The sequence below is a fragment of the Cupressus sempervirens genome, chromosome 6, assembly GCF_028749045.1.
Source record: "Cupressus sempervirens isolate cs-2001-9-10 chromosome 6, ASM2874904v1, whole genome shotgun sequence".
Lineage (NCBI taxonomy): Eukaryota > Viridiplantae > Streptophyta > Pinopsida > Cupressales > Cupressaceae > Cupressus > Cupressus sempervirens.
This window is the reverse complement of record NC_143123.1, coordinates 342,100,428-342,120,248: the sequence shown is the minus strand read 5'-3', so window position 1 is coordinate 342,120,248 and position 19,821 is coordinate 342,100,428. Positions and strand designations below refer to the sequence as shown.

The window sequence follows — 19,821 nt, the reverse complement described above, 5'->3', positions numbered from 1 at the left end:
CCCCACCCTTGGCCTCCAAGCCCACATAGGCTTCCCTTGTTATTGCTCCTAGTTTTTCTTCCATTACCTGTATCTCAACAGGCCCCACATAAACTACTAGCAAAGGGGACCAACCTCCAGAGAAACACATCTCCATTCAGTCTACTTGCGGAGGTGGTCTTGATCCGAACATCAGAGCAACAAAGGAAGCAAAGAAAGACAAATATGCAGGAGAAGAGGAGCAGGATGTTGAGAAAGAGAAAGGTGCAAGTGTGGAGGTAATGAACCTCGATGGACCCGATGGGAACCAACCTTATGAGGGGCTCGATGGAGACTCACGACAACAAGAGACCTCTCAAAGCCAAGAAGGCCAAGGTAAGGCCCTAATGTTGGAACTTCTATTGCTAAAAGTGATTTTTTCCCTTTCTCTTCGAAGCAAAAACATTCCCTCCATAGCGAGGAAGCTTTTCGATGTGGACTCCCTCTTGTCTTCACTCAATGTCCTGGTTGCTGAATCATGGATTGAGAATACCCTAGAAAAGAAGAAGAGAAGGGTAGAAGAGAGTGCCCCCTCCAAGGATCTAATCACTCAGGCGACCAATCCACCTTCCCAACTCAAAAAGCCTAGAAGGCTTGCACCCTGGCAGCTTTAGGGAGAGATGATACTATAGGGCATATTGTTATGGAGATAGTCTAAGTCCAAGGGGAGGGAGAACTAGCATCCCTTGCTCCCACAAATGTTATATTCAAACACATGATATGGGTCCTCCTCGACAGGACACTATGGTGGGAATGTGGAAATTCACCAATCAACAGGTGGAAGAGAAGTTGGGAGAATTGAAGCTATCCAAAACCTACGTAAAGACATCCAACAAGGAGCTCTCTGAGTACATGAGGCAATTACTCATGCAACTCGCGATCTTGCAAGGAAAGCCTTCTACTTCTAGGTCCTTCGATCCATTGATAGAGGAAAGTAAGGCCTTGATCGCTAGATTACAAGAGGAGAGACACTTTGGATAGATTGGATGAGGATGGATTGAGGACACAAAGATAAGGGGATTGCCAATAATCGAGAAGCTTGACGGTCTTTGTAAAGAAGCTTTGACGCTGGGAGAGGTTATCTTTACTGACCTTGAGGCATTGAAAACGGATGCCAATAAATACAAGGAATGCACATCATTACTACAAGAGGTCATAAGTTTCAAGGTCGAAAATGCCGTCAATTTGGGGATATTGAAAACAGGTCAAGAGCACATGATGCAGTCGCTCGAATTCAAGAGGGAAAACACCCTTAGGGTTGAGAAGCATTTGAGGAATGTGTATGAAATTGTGAAGAAGGAAGAAGAAATAGCCTACAAATATCTTAGCAGTTTGCATACAGTCTCATGTAAGCAAGAGTAGAGAGGTTGTGGATATTTAACATATGAAGACCTCGTATGAAGACTACATCGATGAGGTAGTCCTTCCCTCCAATTTCCAAGTTTCCGAACTTCACATGTTAATTGCCTTGGATGGAATGTTGGCTAAAGCTTCAGAGAAAATGCAAGCATGGTCCGGCGTGCTAAAAAAATTAGCAAAAGACCATGAATGATGGATGATATGTTCAGAGTCTTCAGACAATGTGCTAGTCCCCGTTGGCGACGGTCTAGTAGTTATCTTGGCAGCCATGAAAGCCCATCAATCTAGCCAATAAAACGCCAAAGGGAGCCAGTGAAGGGAACGTTGGCACTTACGCTTCCGCTTCTTGACATTTGTAATCATTGCTTTGCTAGAACTATATGTGTCTCTCTCTCCTCCCCTCTCTCTTTTTGCTTCTTGACAAATGTAATTTCATAACGACCGGAAGGTAAAGGGCCTATATGTATCATTTTGAAATGGAATGGAAAGGATCGACAAGTTCTGTGGTGTGAATTCTCCCCATGTTGTTGAGACAACTGAGTTAGTCTTGAGGATTTCTATCAGAATTTGTTGTTCATTAGTTTAGTTATCATTTTGTTTTGCATGTGATGAATGGGGTGCTAGTTGAATTGGATGGTGTCAGATTTTGGCAAAGTAGAAGCTTTCTTTATATCTGAAGACTAATAGGTAATCTGAGTATTGCTGCATTTCAGTTACTTTTTCTTTCATTGCTTTGTTGCATCTTTAGTAATCAATCAATTATGTTATGTGAACCATGTGTGTAGAAGCACTGTAGTTGCATGTGAAAGTAAAAAAAGGAGTTTAAGGCTTAACTCATTCACAGTTGTGGGTGGGATATAATTCAGTTGCAGACCAATTTTATGCCTGAACTTTTTATAGATATGGAAGGTTTGGTTATTCCCTCTTGTGCTCTTGGGTTAAGAGCACACCCTTGCTAAATAGGGATTGAAACAAATTCATTGCAAATTATACAACATAAGGGAGCTGTACCTTACAATTGAGAGGGAATCTTGCAACGACATAGCCGAGGCTTTCCAACTATTGGGAGCACTTGTTCTTTGTTATTTTAACATCAAGAGTGAAACATAGGGAAACATTTGAGGAAGACAATCTGTTAACCAACACATAGGAATCTCACAAGATTCAGTGACAAAAGTCCATACCAATCAATTCACCTGCCAATAGAGATAATATCATAGATAGTGAAATTAGATGGACATAATCAATAAAGAGAACCCAAAATGACTCAATTGAGAAGACAAGTTGATTAGTTGGAGATAATTGCATAATGTTCTAAAGGGGAAATTAGGCAAAGAAGAAATTCACCATCAACAAAGGAGAATCTTCATCTTTGTATGCATAGTTATAAGGAGATTAATCAAAAAGAGCAATTAGACAAAAGTTTTTAGTATTTCAAATATAGGAGAGAATATACACAAATTATGGTATAGTCTTGAGGACATCATTTGGGAGCCACCATCAGATCTTGAGACAGATCAACATCTTCATATGCATACAAATCAGACTCTATAACAGAAACTTAAGAAAGTTACAATCATCCATAGTTATTTTCGATTTCAAATGTTCCCTTTTTAAATATATTGCAATTCAGTGGATATTCTCCATAGAAGGGGACCTTACACCATTCCTACTATAATGGCCTGACAGAAGTGGTAACTAGAAGCCTTCAAAATTTCTTGTTATGTCTTCTAGTTGGCAAAGAAGCTAACTGGGATTTTGTCCTAGCACAAGCTAAATTCGCCCCTAACAATTTGGTTAGTAGGAGCATAAGAAGGCATATTTTTCAGATTATGTATGGGTATGTTGAAAGAGGTGTAACTGAGTTGCATGGTGGACATGAACATGCATAGTGTGAAGTAGACGAATTCACAGAATAGATGAATGGAGTGCAAGAGCAAGTGCAGAAACAACTCAAGCAAAACAGCCCCAGATAGAAAGAGCATTCTGATTTGAAAGAAAAAGAATTGGGATTTTAAGTTAGTGGCTTGGTTCTTGCTCATTTAAGGAGAAAGTGTTTTTCAAAAAGGACCTACAAGAAGTGGAAAACGATTGGGCCAAGGAAATGAAACAATTTTTAACAAATGCATATGAGATAAAATTGCTGGATATAGTAGATGTTTCTGATCTTCAATTTTTTTTGATTCGCACATTTTCCATGAAGGTCAACCAAGTGAAAAGATTGCTGGTTCAGATGTGCAACATCCAAATTGGAGCTAGTGGTTAGTTGAAGAAGAAAGACAAAATGTTAAATCAATCATCAACCCATCAATCAGACATATGGCAAAAACAATTCTGTGATTTTTTGTCCACAAGAGCAATCTAGGACAAACTTTGATATCATGAAGGATAAAGAGTTTAGAAGGATTGAGAAAGAACCGATAGTCAATTGCATCCAGGTTCTTCATTTTAGAGGAGACTGAATCATGTTCCACAGCAATAATGCCTAAAGTTAAGGGTAACTGTTTGATTTAATGCCTGAGAAGAGTTTGGTTGTCCTTGCTTGGTGTGTGTATTGCATTCTGGTTGGAGAAGTTTGTCATCTAGAAGTCTGATTGGCAGAACCTTCTCATGTGCTGTTCTTCTTGGTTTTTTATTCCTAAGCTTGCTTTGTATGCATCTCAAAGGCAAAAATTTCATTATACATGGAAATAAATTTCAACCATCTCTGTCTTTTTAATTTCTTTTCATGACACATTTAATGATAAGTTAATTAAGGATTTCATAAATAAAACATGGAACCTGGCTGCGCCAGATTTGTATTAGTTCACATTGGGAGTGTTTCAGGACACAAGCTGCTAAGAATTGTGCTTGTTCCCAACAAAATTTTGTGGTGATATTAGTAAGAACTCCCATATTATGAACTGGGTCACACATAATTCTTGTTTGCATGTGGAACTCTTTATTTGGGATGCGAGTTTTGGGTTTTGAGAAGGTCATCTCTAACTAGAGGATTTGGTAGGAGTTAAAAATTGGGCATTTCTGTTCATGAGATTTTAGATATAAATTGTCCACAAGTCCTTTATCTCCACGTATGCTCCTTGACAATGTGAGGATATATAAATCTGTTATTGATTAATTTATGAGGAGATTTGTTGAGCAGGCTGCCTTTGTAATAATACATTGCAACAGAATGCTTACAATTGCATCATTTAAAATTTGGGATGTGAGTTTCAGGTTTCGAGGTCATCTCTAACCAGAGGATTTGATAGGAGTTAAAAATTGGGCATTTCTGTTCATGAGATTTTAGATATAAAATTTCCACGTCCTTTATCTCCATGTATGCTCCTTGACAATGTGAGGATATATAAATCTGTTATTGATTAATTTATGAGGAGATTTGTTGAGCAGGCCGCCTTTATAATAATACATTGGAACAGAATCCTTACAATTGCATCATTTAAAACTTTTTTATTAATTATTGTTTTTCTTTTATATCTTCTCTAACAGTCAGTGCAGTTCTGTGTGATTTGTAAAGCATCATATCTGGACTGTCTATCCAAGAAACTGTTGATTTTTACTAATTCCTTGGTTGCATTTTATTCAATAATTTAAGAGCATTGAAAGGCTTAGTAGTTCCCTTGAAGGATCTGTGGTTTATAAGCATTACATTTGTGCTACATTACTCATAGTTAGTTCTTTAGTCCTTCTCTGCTTATTTTTTCATCTATTCTTGATTTGGGAATGCAAGAGCCTTCTTTGTGATGAGATGTTTAACACTAGTGCAGGACATTCTCGACTTTTTTAAGAGGTTCACTGATGCTGTGAGTACAGACTTGCAATTTGTGATTGATGATATCACCAGTCAGGATGCATCTGCTGTTGGAGTAACATGGCACCTTGGTAGGAAATAAGAAGTAATTGTAAAATGTTTAAGGAACTCCAAGAATCACACCGATTTTCCTAGGAGATGTATTTGTGTTTTGGTTTCTTAAATATTTACCTCCATTCTCTTTTTTGTTTTCCCTCATAAAATAAAAAAAGTTAGATGACTAATTAAAGTTGAAACTTGGTGAAGCTGATATACTTCTGCTTTAATTTATAGCATATTTTATTACTTACTGATTGGCCTCAGAGTGGAGAGGAAAAACTTTTCCATTCAGCAAGGGATGCAGTTTTTATCGTTGTGAAATATTCGAAGGAAAACGGAAGATAATGTGAGTGTAGCCTGTTTCTAGTTTTGTTCTTGCAGTTGAATGTTGACAAATCCTTAGATTTAAATGGCATTTTATAATTTGCTAGTCAATTTAAATCCACCTTCCAAAATTTCTTGTGAACATTACCTGTTGGAGCTTTTGTCTTTCTAGCAGAGGTGCTATTTAAGAGGAGTTAAAAGTCGCATAGCATTTCTCAAGCAACTTTTGTATTTGCAGTTATGGAAGAGATAGTGTCGAGCCTGCTACAAAGCCTGGTGATCTGGCACTGGTACATATAGATCTGTATACATTATTTTTGCTGCAGCATTTAAAAACCAATAAAGAAAAACTGAACAACTTGAAAGTGTACATATTGATTCTGTGTTCCAATCTTTTAGTTTAAGTTCCAACTCATCCTTAATACTTTTGACAGGTTGCTATTAAAGCAGTAACATCATTGTTGGAGCGATTTCCTGTGCTAGCTGAAAGGTTTTGACAGTATTCTTGTAAGCATCCCTAATGAAGTTCCTGCTGACGACCTATTCTATGTAATATATGTTATGTTAGCTCTTTGTTTATAACTTTGAAAAAGTACTTCTGAGAAATCTAAGTTGTTTGTGGATGTTTTTAACTATTCACGTGTGTAAAATATTTTTCCAGATTTACATCACAGTTTCAGTCTTTATATGAGAATATATGGACCAGATAATGTAAATCCATTTATGTCTTGAACACTTGTGACTGATCACTGCAAGTGAGAAAATGAATTCCCCTCTCCTCAAACCCCCCTGCCTGTCACCTACCCTAAAAATTATAATATAAAGAAGAAAATATTATATTTTATGGCCTGCATAAGAATTTGTTTACATCTGTAAAATACCCGTAGTCAATCTCAGATGGCGTTTAGAATTTAAATCTCTATTCCACCTCTACTTTGTCAGAAGGTATATAAGCCATAACAATTACAGTTCCTATAGATGGGTATTAGACAAAAATAATGAGTATATAAAGTTTAAATGCATTTTAATTTAAAACCAATCAATCCAATTATCTTTGATATGAAGTTTTTTTTCCATCATTTTCACAACAATTTGTAAACATGAAGTAATTTATAAAGCTACAATTGTAACTATAAATTGCCAGTACTTTTGCCACTGCCACTGGTGCCTCAATGGTCCCAATATCTACTGCTATTGCCTCAATGGTTCCACCTGATCTTGCTTTTGGGGTGGTTGGTTCTGAGGTTTCTGTGCCCATGTTTTGAAGGTGTGCCTGTCTCAGTTGTTTGCACCTGTGCTACTTCTAGTGCGAGGGTTTCAGTTGACTTGGGGCTTGCTGGTTGTGGTGCTTCTTCACCTATTCTCATTGGGCACACTTTTGGGAATTTTTTCCCCGGGTCTGATAATGTTGTGAAGAGCAGGTCCCCATTTTGGCAGGGATCCTAGTAATAGTATTACCTGGATGATTGTCCGCCAATGTAGGAGATATTTTTCTTCAGATTCTCATTCTCTTCCCTACGTTGTGGTGAGTTGTCTACCCACTCTTGATGTGAGTTAGCAGTTTTTCTTTTCCTAGTTTTTAATGGTCTGCTCTTGACCTTCATGTAAATGGCCTTTTTTGTTCCTCTTTGGAAGGGCCGACACCCTTGTTTTGCTGTTGAATATAAAAAACAATTATAACTACACCATGATTATAGCAGGTTTGTGAGACTGGAATTGAGAAAATAAAGCAATAAATTTCAAGGGCATGTAAATATCACCTAATGATTTAATCACCTCTACAATATTAGGGATTGAATTTTTTGGAAATGCTAAAAGTATCAAGTATTTATCATCCAATGGTTATGTAGTAGTGAACAAGATTCATCTCTCTATAGTACCATAGTTTTGTAGCTCTGTGTAAGATGCACATGCTACTTAAGTAATATATTTGTGGGGATATTTTTTTGATTTTTCCTTAGTGCTTGTGTCAAAAATTTGATACATGCACCATTAATAGTTATTATTAGAGTATTGTAATGTTACTTTAATGGCCATCTTAGTTTTTGATTAAGGAAAACATGTTTTGAAGGGTGCTTGAAACCCTGTACAAAGCTTAGGATTTTCAATAAGCACAGAACCAAAGATGGATTCGGTTACCCTCTAGGAAAAGAGGTGACCATGGTGACAAAACCTATCACCAACAAAAAGGAGCCAAAGAATCCAACAATGGGCTCCATCTTCTAAACCTAGGCACAACAAGGGAGCTCACGATTTGCCCTTTGATTTAGAGACTCCCTTGCCTGACTTGAGAAACATATCTAGTGGAGGAAGAGAGGGCTTAGACTTCTTTCTTTTTACTGCAACCCATCCATCCTCCACCCTTGCTGCCTCACCAAGCCAATCCCCAGAATAAGAAGAGAGGAGGCCAGGGGAGGCAGAAGCACCCAACATGGCCATCTTAATTAGTTTTTAGTTTATTAGGTAGTTTTTATTTCCATCTTTAGTTCACGATTGTTTTTTTTAGATATATTGTCTTTGTAAATTAATACAAGGAGTTTTCATCTCCTTTCTTTAACACAACTACAATAGCACCAATTCACCATAACATGGTGTCAGAGCAGGGCGATGAGATTTCATAAAATTTGGCGAACCTCTTTTGTTTTAGAAGTTTTTCCATTGGAATAAAAAACATTAGGTATTTTCGTAAATTTGTGGTTTGTCTTCAAAGATTTTTGCTAGAGATGACAAGCTTGCTTGAGGGTTTTGATCCTGAAAGTCCGATTTTCGAGGTTTTCTTCTACTTGCATGTTTGTCACATGTGCTGTTTCACCATGCAAAATCTCATGTTTTAATGTGTGAAGATATTTTTGATGGGTTTTCCCAAAATTTTCCCTCGATTTTTTTTTCGATTTTGTAATTCGCAAAGTTGTGTGGGATTCTTTTGTGGGTTTATAATTTATTTCTCAAAAATTATCTCTTGGGTTTTACTATTTTTCGTAAAAACAAAGATTTGTGTTGTCTTGTTTGCGTCTCAGATTTGGTTTGGTTTTGTTTGATTTTTTGCCTTAAAAATCATACTGGGTTTTGATCAAATTTTTACTTGAAAATTTGTTTTGGGTTTTGGTTGATTTTTCTCCTTGAAAGGCTTTTTGCAATCTATTTTGGAGCATCATGATCACTTGCAAAGTTTGGAGGGATTGACGATTTTTCATCAAAATCGTGCTAGTTGTTCTTAGTTTGTCTGTCTCCGAGGAAGAGCATCTTGCATCTTTATTTTCCAACCCGGCTTTTGTGATGATTTCTGTTTAGATGTTTTGCTGATTCTGAGAGGGTTAGTAGCAGAGTTAGTGACAAACTCTTGTCTTTTGTTGCAAAGCATTTTGAAAAAAGGGACATCGTAATCTGTTCGTTTTTGGGCAGATTCTGGCTTCTTGGTGATTTACATTTTGTAGATCTATAGAGGGTCTCAACAACAACAAAAAGATTTGGAGAATTTGTGATCAGAAGACGTTTGTTAGACATTGAACATTAAGGGAGGGTAGTGAAATACTGGAATGTTTCTTTAATGGTCATCTTACTTACTCTTTAGTTTATTAAGTAGTTCTATTTCTGTCTTTAGTCCACGATTGTTTCTTCTAGAAATATCATTTTTGTAAATCTATACAAAGAGTTTTCATCTCCTTTGTTTGATACAACTAAAACAACATCAATTTACCATAACAATTATTGCAAAAACATTCATCAAAAAATATTATTTAAATTTTTTCGTAAATGTGTTTCACATTTAATGACTAGAATACCGATTGAATAATCAATTGTAGAGCAAGATTGATATAATAAAAAAATAATGTGGATACAAATTGCACAAAAGATGTTTTCAGACATACAACCTTGTAGGGAAATAAGAGTGTGTCACATGATTTTCTTGCATCAACGGAAAGTTTTTTAGAACACACAAAATCGAAGAATGATATGTTTTTATCAAATTACATTAAGGTGTTTGGCTCTAACACTTATAAGATACTATAGGCATGCATCAATGAAAATTTCAACACCTACATGTAAACACCTTTTTTTGTAGTCAATATGGAAGGGTCCATTTGGTTTTACAATTATGTATGAAGACCTCAATTTGTAGGGGACCAATGTGATTTGGCTTATGAAGGGGGAGGCCATGCTCTCTGAAAGTGATGTATTGCATGGAGATAAGGTGATTGATCATGGCCTAAAACTGATCCATTTTTATTCAGTTGGTATATAGAATCTCGCAATGCTTTATCGAGGAGGACTCCATGCATTAGGGAGATACATGGTAGTTTGAGAATGAACACTTGCAAGGGCATTTTGCCTAGATCAAGGAAGTTATAGTAACTTGTGGCTTACAATTTAGAAGGGGCTCCTCGTAGTGTTATTTTGCATCTTCTAGTAGTTGCTACACATTGAGGATTCTTATCTTTGATAGTTATGAAAGATACGTGGTAATCCACTCCTTGGATGTGATTTATTATGTAGTCATGGCTTGTACTAGTGTAGTTTTGATTGCTTTTGAAGTTTGACCTTGAATTTGAGGCTTTTCCCTTCTCGTAAGTTTGCAATGCATCCTTGAATATAGTGTTATTGATATTGGAGGACCCTAGACGAGTTTCAACTTCTACTAGACCTTGATTGATTAGATCTTGAATGATATTTTTAAATTGGAAGCATCAAGTACCATTAAGTTCTAATACATTGATGGTAACTAAAGTCATTGTTATTCCATGAATGCAATTTGATTGTCAATTCATTCAATAAATTAGTTTGTGAAATTTCATTGGACACAAGAGGGGGGAAGCTTGTTCATGCCACCACAAGAGGAGCACTAAATGACATACTTGAGTGCAAATTCCAAGAGGGGGAAGCTTGTTTGTGCCATCACAAGAGGAGCTCTAAATGACACACTTGATTGTAAATTCCTTGGCATTCCTAATTTTCACATTGTTTGTTGCCCCTTAAACGTAATTGATGTTTTGTTGCTTGTTTGAGGTTGTGATATAGAGTCCAATAGGGGATTGCAATCTTGTTGAAACCTTGGGGGATGGGGAATTTGTAAATTTAGGTGTCACCTTGTGTTCTTTTCCGCAAAAACATGTGTATCGTCAGTTGTGCAACAAGATATAGTGATCATGAGTTCATGTTTATAAGATTTGGTTGTTCCATGTGTGCACTAGTTGTGGATTCAATAATATTTTATGCTTTGGATCCTAGGAGTAATCTTGCTCCATGTTGAGCAAGCAATGTAATGTTCCTCAATACAAGTTATTCCAAGGCTTTTCTATCCCATTTTGTTTGTTTTGTGTTGTCGGACACTTGCTATAGGAAGGTTGTCTTGTCGACATCTTATAACTTGTGAGTGATTATAGTTGCATTGTGTGAAGGTTGGCTCTTCAAACTCTCTTGTTTTCTCCTAGCCACTTGATAATTTGTTTCTACCATATTGATACTTAGGTGTTTGTTTTCTAGAAATTTTTAGGGGATGAGCAATGCAATTAATGCTATGACAACTAAAGCCGATGTTTTTTGGGAAATTTTTGGGAATTTAAAATGCACATGCAACGGTATGAACATTATGTTTTGAGATTTTCAAATTTCAAAAACTTTGGAATAGCTAACTTATGAAACAAACCTAATTGATGAAGAGCATAATTAAGACCTTAAATATCAAAAGTATACATGATGGAGATTGATAATTTTTTACCCATTATAGATTGGTGAATTAGGGTTTCAATATTTTGATGATGTTGATTATAAAAATAGCTAAGGAGGTTTAGACCTAACAATAACTAAGGATTGATCTAAAATTCAATCATTGAGTTTTCACAATTTATATTTTGAAAGGCGTGCACACTTGATGGAAGTGAGATTTACATGAAAAGATTGTTAGATTTAGGATCTCTGCAAATGTAGTAACATTGTGATAATTCTATGTGTTTCAATTGTAGATTTCCAAGATATATAAATATATCTTCAAGAGGCATGTCTTGTGAAGAGACATGTCTCTCTCTCTCTCTCTCTCTCTCTCTCTATATATATATATATATATATATATATATATATATATATATATATATATATATATATATATATAGATTAGAGTATGTCTAATTAATGATTGCCAGTAACCACAGAAGGATTAACTCTAGGACAATTCAATCCGACAGAAGCTACAATTTAACACTCCCTCTTAGCTCAGGAGGATTGTCATAGGATACATTATCACAATAATCTTAGAATGTCATATTAAAGACATCAATATATATTTATCACACTAGATGTTTTGCTTTGATAATACAAGAAGTCTTAATCATATCATAGTTGTGATCTTCTTGTTTATAGTAGACATCGCTTCATGAAATGTATCAGTATAAACATGCCAACAATATCTGATTCTAACAATGATATGTATATCAATTGTTTTCTACCACAGCTATGACTTAGATACAATTGAGGCTATCTCAACACTCCCTCTTTAGCAATGAGGGTTTGAAACATCTTCATACTACTAGGTATGAGTAACACTCAAATGTAGCTGATAGAATATCCACTAGTAGTTTCAATATATAGAATTGCTAACATCCTTAATACTCCCTCTTAATTAGGGAAGATTGATATATAACACATTATGCTCGAGTATATGAAAAGATATGATCTTAGAATGATATTCTTAAAATGACATATTAAGAATATCAATATAAATCCATCAACACACACATGTATATATCAACATATGGAATTTAATTCAATTAACTATGAGGCTAACTTCCTCATCACTCCCTCTTTAGCAAGATGGAAATTAGAATTAATTTAAAACAACTTACACAATAAAGTGTTATCATTACAGTGTTTGGTGAGGTTTAACCAAAGATTCAAAACACAATGGATTTTCATGGTGCATGGCAAAATCCAGCCCGAAGAACCATGAAGGTTATCAATGTGTCCAGCAAAATTCGGCCCGAAGAACAAGGATAACCCTAACTTCAAAAACAATGGATTCTCATGGTGTCGAACAAGATCCAGCTCGAAGAACCATGAAGGTTATCTGTGTGTTCGGCAAGATTCGGCTCGAAGAACAAATATAACCCAACTTCAACCATTGTTTGAAGATAGATCAACTATAAATAAAGTCGTCACTTTATAATAGGATCAGAAACACAAGAAAGGTCATCACCTTTCACAAGAAAAGTAGTCACTTTTCACAAAATAAGCTTGCAAGCAAATAATTTTATATTCATGAATATATAGTTTAATAAATGCATTTACAACAATGTAATACCAAGTTTATCTCTGAAGTACACATTTTCAACTTTGCAATAGGCTTGGTAAAAATATCAACATTTTGCTCATTTGTACTGATATAACTCATCCTTGTGGTAAGTGCACCGGCATCACAAGGTCAGATGACATTAAGTCATTGAGCATTTTCTACAAGAGTAGATTTATCACTGTATGCATATAATCATCAACCATATGATGTTAGTCAATAAGTGCATAAGAAACAAAAATATTAATCATATTAAGTTTACCTCTGAAGTGATATGGTCTACTCCCTTTGAATAAAAAATTAATCTTTTCAACTTTTAGGTGATAAGTCAATACTCTCTCATGATGTACATAGAGGTAGGCCCATTAAAATCATGAAGTCATAGCCATGTATTTCTAGACTCCCTCTGATTATAAATCCTCTGAGCTCCAACGTTATCTTAGAAGAAGTGTCACACTCCCTCTTAATAAAGAAGGATACTCATAATCTCGATCATCATGGATATTTGCTTCAAGATCCTCACTTTATCCATCTTTATCATCATAAGACTGATGAATTCTAGACCACAACTTCTTTGGAGCTACTTCATAAGATTGAGTTGGCACAATATGCCTAATGTACCATCCTACTTTTCTTGCAAGATCATCTTTAGATACAAAGGAAAAGATCAAGGGAAATAGCTCATATAGTACATATAGAATTACAAATAGGAGAGAGAGTACAAGGAGTTAAACTAATATAAGATTACTTATTTGCACATGAAGATTCAAGAATAGTCTTTAGAGATTGGAACATCTCCTCTCTACATAAGGTTCAAGTGGGAATGAAACATTGCCTATTTATTCCCCCCTCAATGTAAAATTTCCACTCTTCCATCAACATTTTAGGGTGATAGTATCTATTTAGTGATACTTAGTTCTCATGAGCGATCATTTCATCCGATGCAATTGTATCTTCAGAAATGTAATGAAGTTTTGTTTCCATGAATGATCCTTGTAGTTTCCTTAGAGAATATTTCTCACTTTTCACTTTAATATGTATTAGGGTTTGCCTTGATTTTAAGGAGATCGTACTCTTTAGAATACATATTTCCACTATTTGCTCTCTCATTCAAGGTTGTCTCTAATGAAAATGTTAGGCTCCCTCTTAATCTCAATCTCCTTCTTCCTGCACTAAAATTCTTTGAGGAAAAAACTCAAAGCACATATTTCTTATAATATGTATTGAAATTAGAAATAAGAATAATTCTACATACCAATAATAATTATTTTAATAAAATATAGATAAATATATAGTTGAACATATATACATATATTCAATCTTCTATATATATTTTACTTTATATTTTCCTTACTAATTTCACCTAAAATGATCACAAAAATAAATTGAAATAAAAAAATACCTCTCTCTCTCTCTCTCTCTCGCATCAAATTATAAATTATCTCAATATGCCTCAAACTAGAGAAATGCCAATATTATCCTTTGGAATTTCTACAAACTCCACCTTTTCTTAATCACCAAATCCATCTCTAAATCATATTAATTTCCATCCTTGATTAATTTGTCCACTAATGTGTCATTGGTGTTATATATGTGAATGGAGTTTTATAAATCAAATCTTGTCTTCCTATGCCTTTGATTGTAGTACATCATCATCATTCGACATTATGTATGCTTGTGTTTGTGATTCCTAGTTGGGAATTCATATTGGAGTGCAATTTCAGAGGTGAGACATCCTGCCTAAATTGTTATTTCTCCAATTGGGTACACTCACTTCATGACCTTATTGGACTAATACCAACGATATATCCTTTTGTAGTTCCGCGATATCAAGCTTCATCATTCACAATGATCTCTCTCCTTGTTCAACATTCATATTATAGTGATTACTTGCTGTCATATCTTGTTTCATAATCGGGGATCAGACATCTCATGCTCAGTGTCCATCATTGGATTCGTAGGTGACAATACCTTGTGAAGTACAAAAGATTATCTTTGCAACAACCATGTTCATAGCCTTAGATCCGATTCTAATTACGATATCATAATTTACCTTGGACTGGCAGATGCTTTGTGGACTCGAGAGTAGGTAATGTTGACGGATTATATCTACATGTTTTTCTTCTCTTCATCACGCTTGTATTCCTTGGACTTTCACTGAATTTTCTTAAAAAAAGGTTGGAATAGTATTAGGGAAAGGCCCAGACTCATCATTGTTTACATCATTATGGCAATGCACTTCACAATTTGTACTGGGAATTGGAAGTGGCAGAGGAGAAATCCCTGATCCCCTCCGAACTACCTTATTCCCATCTATAATAAGAAGTTGCCTTTGTTTTTGCTTTATCCTTTGCGTTCCACATGAGATACAACTACTATCGCTAATTTCATAATTTATGAGATAGCTCTTGAGGGAAGACATAGGTTTATTAATCGCCGCCCTTAAAACCCTTCCTCTTCCTCTAAATCAAGAGGATCCTCTTTTCCAAGAACCATATCTTCTCCCACAACCAAATTCACCTACAAAATTGTTTGCAAACACAAGAGAGTTATCTCCAAAATGACGTTCTTGGAGAATCTCTTCCTCTTATTCTTTCCCCCAATGGATCTTTATCATTTGCTAGACTAGGGCTGCTGTAGACTTGGGCAGCTTCATTTTTGATAACTTGCGACTTGGAGCTAGAATTAGATTGTTCTTTGTCTGAGGATAACGGAGGACAAGTTCCTCCATTACTCCCAAACTTAATAGGATTCACATTATTCTCTACTTGATATGTGGAAGAATTAGGAACATTTCTTGTTCTGTTTCTTCTACTGAGTCTAGGTCCCAAATTTCCATCATCGATTTGTTCCTTGTTTCGATTGGTCTTGTTCCAATAATTGGCTAAATAACTAGACCCTGCAGCCGCTACAACCATCCACATTTCCATTTTTCAACCCAAGTCATGCCTCAAATGGCCCATGCAGAGCTAATCAACTAACAATTTTCGTTTGGATTTCTTCCTCTCCATGGCCACATATGCAACCATAAAATGCTATTATTCTTCAACAGGAAGACCAAAATCGCTTGCCAAACAGTTCCTACAAAACCCTAAATTTGATGCCAAAATCGTAAATTTGCGTACCAGAAATTGCCCACAAATACAACTCCCAAACAATTTCTAGCATTTTTGTGATACGAGTTGTTTATGATAATAATTGGAAGGAATGAATGTATACCAATGTCGGATATGTTTTGTTTGCCTTATCATCTACCAAATCGGGTAAACAAAGCTCTGAATGACACAGCTTTGAACCACATACCTTACGATTCATTTTTTTTTCCTTTTTAATTGAAAATAAAAAATTCTCAAAACAAACTTGAAGAACCTTCAATTCCAAGGGTTCCAAGGAACTGCAGGTAGGATTAGACATTTTTTTGAAGCTTGATAATTTAATCTACACTATATATATTGTTTAGACTTTTAGACTAATTTAATTTTTACACTTGCAGTCTAGCTCTGATACCATGTTAGATTTAGGATCTCTGCAAATGTAATAACATTGTGATAATTCTATGTGTTTCAATTGCAGATTTCCAAGATATATAAATATATCTTCAAGAGGCATGTCTTGCGAAGAGACATGTCTCTATGGTTATATATATATATATATATATATATATATATATATATATATATATATATACATATATATATATATATATATATATATATCATTAATTAAAACATTATAACATATCTATATTATATATAATATACATACATATATCTATATATGTACATATACATACATATATATGTATATGTACATATATATACATATATATGTATATGTACACATATCTATTAGAGTATGTCTAATTAATGATTCCCAATAACCACAGAAGGAATAACTCTAGGACAATTCAATCCAACAGAAGCTACAACTTAACAAAGATAACACTAGAATCAAGAATTGAAATAGACAATGCAAGACCTAGGTTAAACTATGCAAATTAATCCTAATGAAGACAATGATGGACTTAAGACAAAAAAGTGAGGGACTAAGTGCTAAGATATAGGTAATGCAAGCTAAATGGAACCTTGGGTCAATGATGAAACCTAATTGGAAAAGGTAAGCTAACAAACAAATACTTAGACAAGATGCAGAGGATAATACAAAGTTTTGAACTAAGATGATAATTGTGAGATCCTGTGTCGATCCGTCATGGAAAAGTTGATAGTTTCATATTTCGACTTTATTACTTGCATTATGTTGATACATATAAACCTATCAAACATGAACATCATATATTTAAACATATTATGTGATAACTCTGTTATTATTTGTTAGGGCTATGATGCTATTGGACACACTTCATTTGCCTGGTATTAATGGATTGAGAAGATTCTTATGTGGTATTGCATTATAGATGTCATAAATTGATTTCCTTATTACATTGGTATTTCATTATAAGGATTAAGGTATGATTATATTATGCACATGGATCTTAGTTTTAAAATGAACTGAGTGATAAATAGAGATAGCATGATGTTTTGTTTTCCCACATGTTCTACAAATGTATGTTTTCTTGTATAAGATGGAATTGTAGATCATGGTCTTACTTATTGATGGATATTATGAACATGATTATTCTTGTTGATAGTATTAATTATTAATGTTGAATTCATTCATAGTTTTTCTTGGACTACTGATGCTTTGATCTAGTGTGTAGGGGATTAACCAACTAACCAAATTGGAGAATCACGTTTGAGCTAATTTGAATCTATGATGCCAAGGAGTCGTCAAATGAAGAGACATAAACATCATTATATTGTGTTTAATTTGTAAATGTGGGTTGAAGTATGAATTCTATAAATCTATTTTTATGTTTAGTATTTTGTTTCCATTTCAAATGGATATTCATGAGGAGTTGTGATGGGGAATTGTTGTAGTGTCAATTGACACGTGTAAGTGAAGTGTAAATGACATGTCCAAACAAGGATTATACAAATGAAACCTAACTTATATTGGTAACCCTATGTATCACCTATGAAAACCCCATTATTCAATGACCCATGAGTTGAGTCAAACCACTTGAACCCGCAGCTAAGTTAGAAGTGGGTTTTTGGAGGGTTATGTGGGACCCTAGGAGGCAATTAGGGCCAAAATAACCTGCCTTTCTCATGGTATCTTCGATTGGTGATAGGAAGTGCCTTGATTCTACCTCAATCCCTCTAAAATCTCCCAACAAGTCTTCTAAGCCCTTAAATGGCTTTTCTAGGCTTGGCTCAAGCTTATCAAGTATTCACCTTAAACAGTGCTTCCTATCTTTGTTTGCTCTCACTCACAAATACCCTTGCTCCCTCGAGGCTCAAGGTGCTTTGCCTACCTAATTTCTTGAACTTACCTGTAGGGGTGTGGAGGCTTTCATTTTGATTGCAAATTGGCTTGGATAGGTTTTTATACACATCTGTACTGAATTCTTTCTTAGTGATCTCATAGTTTTTCTTATAACTCCTAGTAGCCTTTCTAGGTCACAATTAGGCCACCTATCTTAGTTTTTAGGCCTTTTTCTCACAAATCTCATAAGGACCTATCAAACTAACTCCCAATCTAAATGCCCTTTTGGATGGCATGCAAGATTTTTGAGGTCTCTTGTTTTGACAACCTTCGTAAAATACCAAACCCGAAAATGAGGGTTTATAAGGGTTTTGGTGGCTAAGAACTCTATATGCAAACTTTGGATTTAAAACCTAACAAAATGGATTGTCACCAACTTGATCTTGGAACGTGAACTTCTCAAGACGTCTCTCTTTCATGTCCAATAGGAATTTTGCACTTTGGTCTCCACCCCTACAAGTTTCCATTAACTGATTTCCTTTGCTACCTAGCTGGGTTATACAACAACTCGCCTAGGGCTTGTAGTTAAAAATAGAAAATTGATGCACTTGACTCTAAATCTTTGAGGAACTATAATACAAGGTATCCACTTCCATTGCCCAAAGAGCCACACATTTTCAGTGGTGGCGAATGGAGTTAGACATAATTTTGCTTCCTACTATCTTGTTATGGTTAGGAAACGATAGTGGGAAAACTTATTTAACCTACCCTATCAAAACTTGACACAAGAACTTGAAACTATGTACAAAGTTGCAAGACAATTCGATCTAACTGAAACACACAAAAAGAACCACGACTCAATCCATGTTTACATAGATGTTGTAGTTGCAAAGCCATCTACAATCAAAACATGAACTTTCTTATTCACTTTTCAAAATTTTACCATCTAACCGTACAATGGCCTTGGAATAGACTTAAATATGTTATTTCTACTTTTTTTAACCAACTCTAGGTTGGGCATAACTAATTTGTCATGTTCTTCACAACTATGCAAAAGTTGTTCAAAATGCAAAGTTGTCAACATGATAACTTTTGCAACTTTTGACAACTCAATACATACTATGGCTTCGTTGCCTTGCCTCAGTGTGAAATGATGCCCAATGGCTTTCTAAGACTCCTTAGATCCCATATAAGCCATTCTAGGCCTTTGACCAATATTATGACTTTTTGGCCACCCTTAGCCAAATTGGCTAATTCTTACCCATATATGACAACTTTTGGGCTTATCTTGCCTCACTTCCCAACTTGATCATGCAAACACCTAGAAAACTTAAAAACACACATTTTGGCTACTTACCTAGCCCTTGTTACATAGCTTGACTCACTCTTGAGTCCACAACGAAAATTGGACTAGGAATCAAGTCCATCCTAGGGTGGTTCTGCACCAGTTGGGGGGTGTTTTCTAGCCAAAAAGGATGTGCATACCTTATTTATGAGCCTTCAAAGAGGGTACCTTTGAAGAGTGATGAAATTTGGAGTATAAAAAAGCCATAATTCATGCCATACCCTTAGTCTTCATCCCAATTATGAGGGGGGAGGGAGAAGGATAAGGAGGAGTTATGAGGGAAGGAAATCCGTACCTCATTTATGAGAGTTAGATGGGAGA

At 35.3% G+C, this 19,821-nt stretch overlaps 1 protein-coding gene across 2 annotated transcripts in view; it reads left to right on the top strand.

Moving 5' to 3' along the window:
* LOC149552534 (uncharacterized) overlaps nt 1–6,395 on the top strand; it is a 54,414-nt gene extending 48,019 nt beyond the window's left edge. Inside the window, exons 2-5 of one of the 2 annotated variants that reach the window (XR_016352948.1) lie at nt 5,145–5,259; nt 5,492–5,573; nt 5,727–5,841; nt 5,986–6,395. Coding sequence is in view for 1 of the 2 variants with exons in the window: in XM_089788117.1 (XP_089644243.1) it covers nt 5,145–5,259; nt 5,492–5,573; nt 5,790–5,841; nt 5,986–6,048 (312 nt within the window). In the remaining variant the exon portion in view is untranslated. The remainder of the gene's footprint in view (nt 1–5,144; nt 5,260–5,491; nt 5,574–5,726; nt 5,842–5,985) is intronic. The other variant, XM_089788117.1, reaches the window with a different exon arrangement.
* Nucleotides 6,396–19,821: the final 13,426 nt, after the last annotated feature.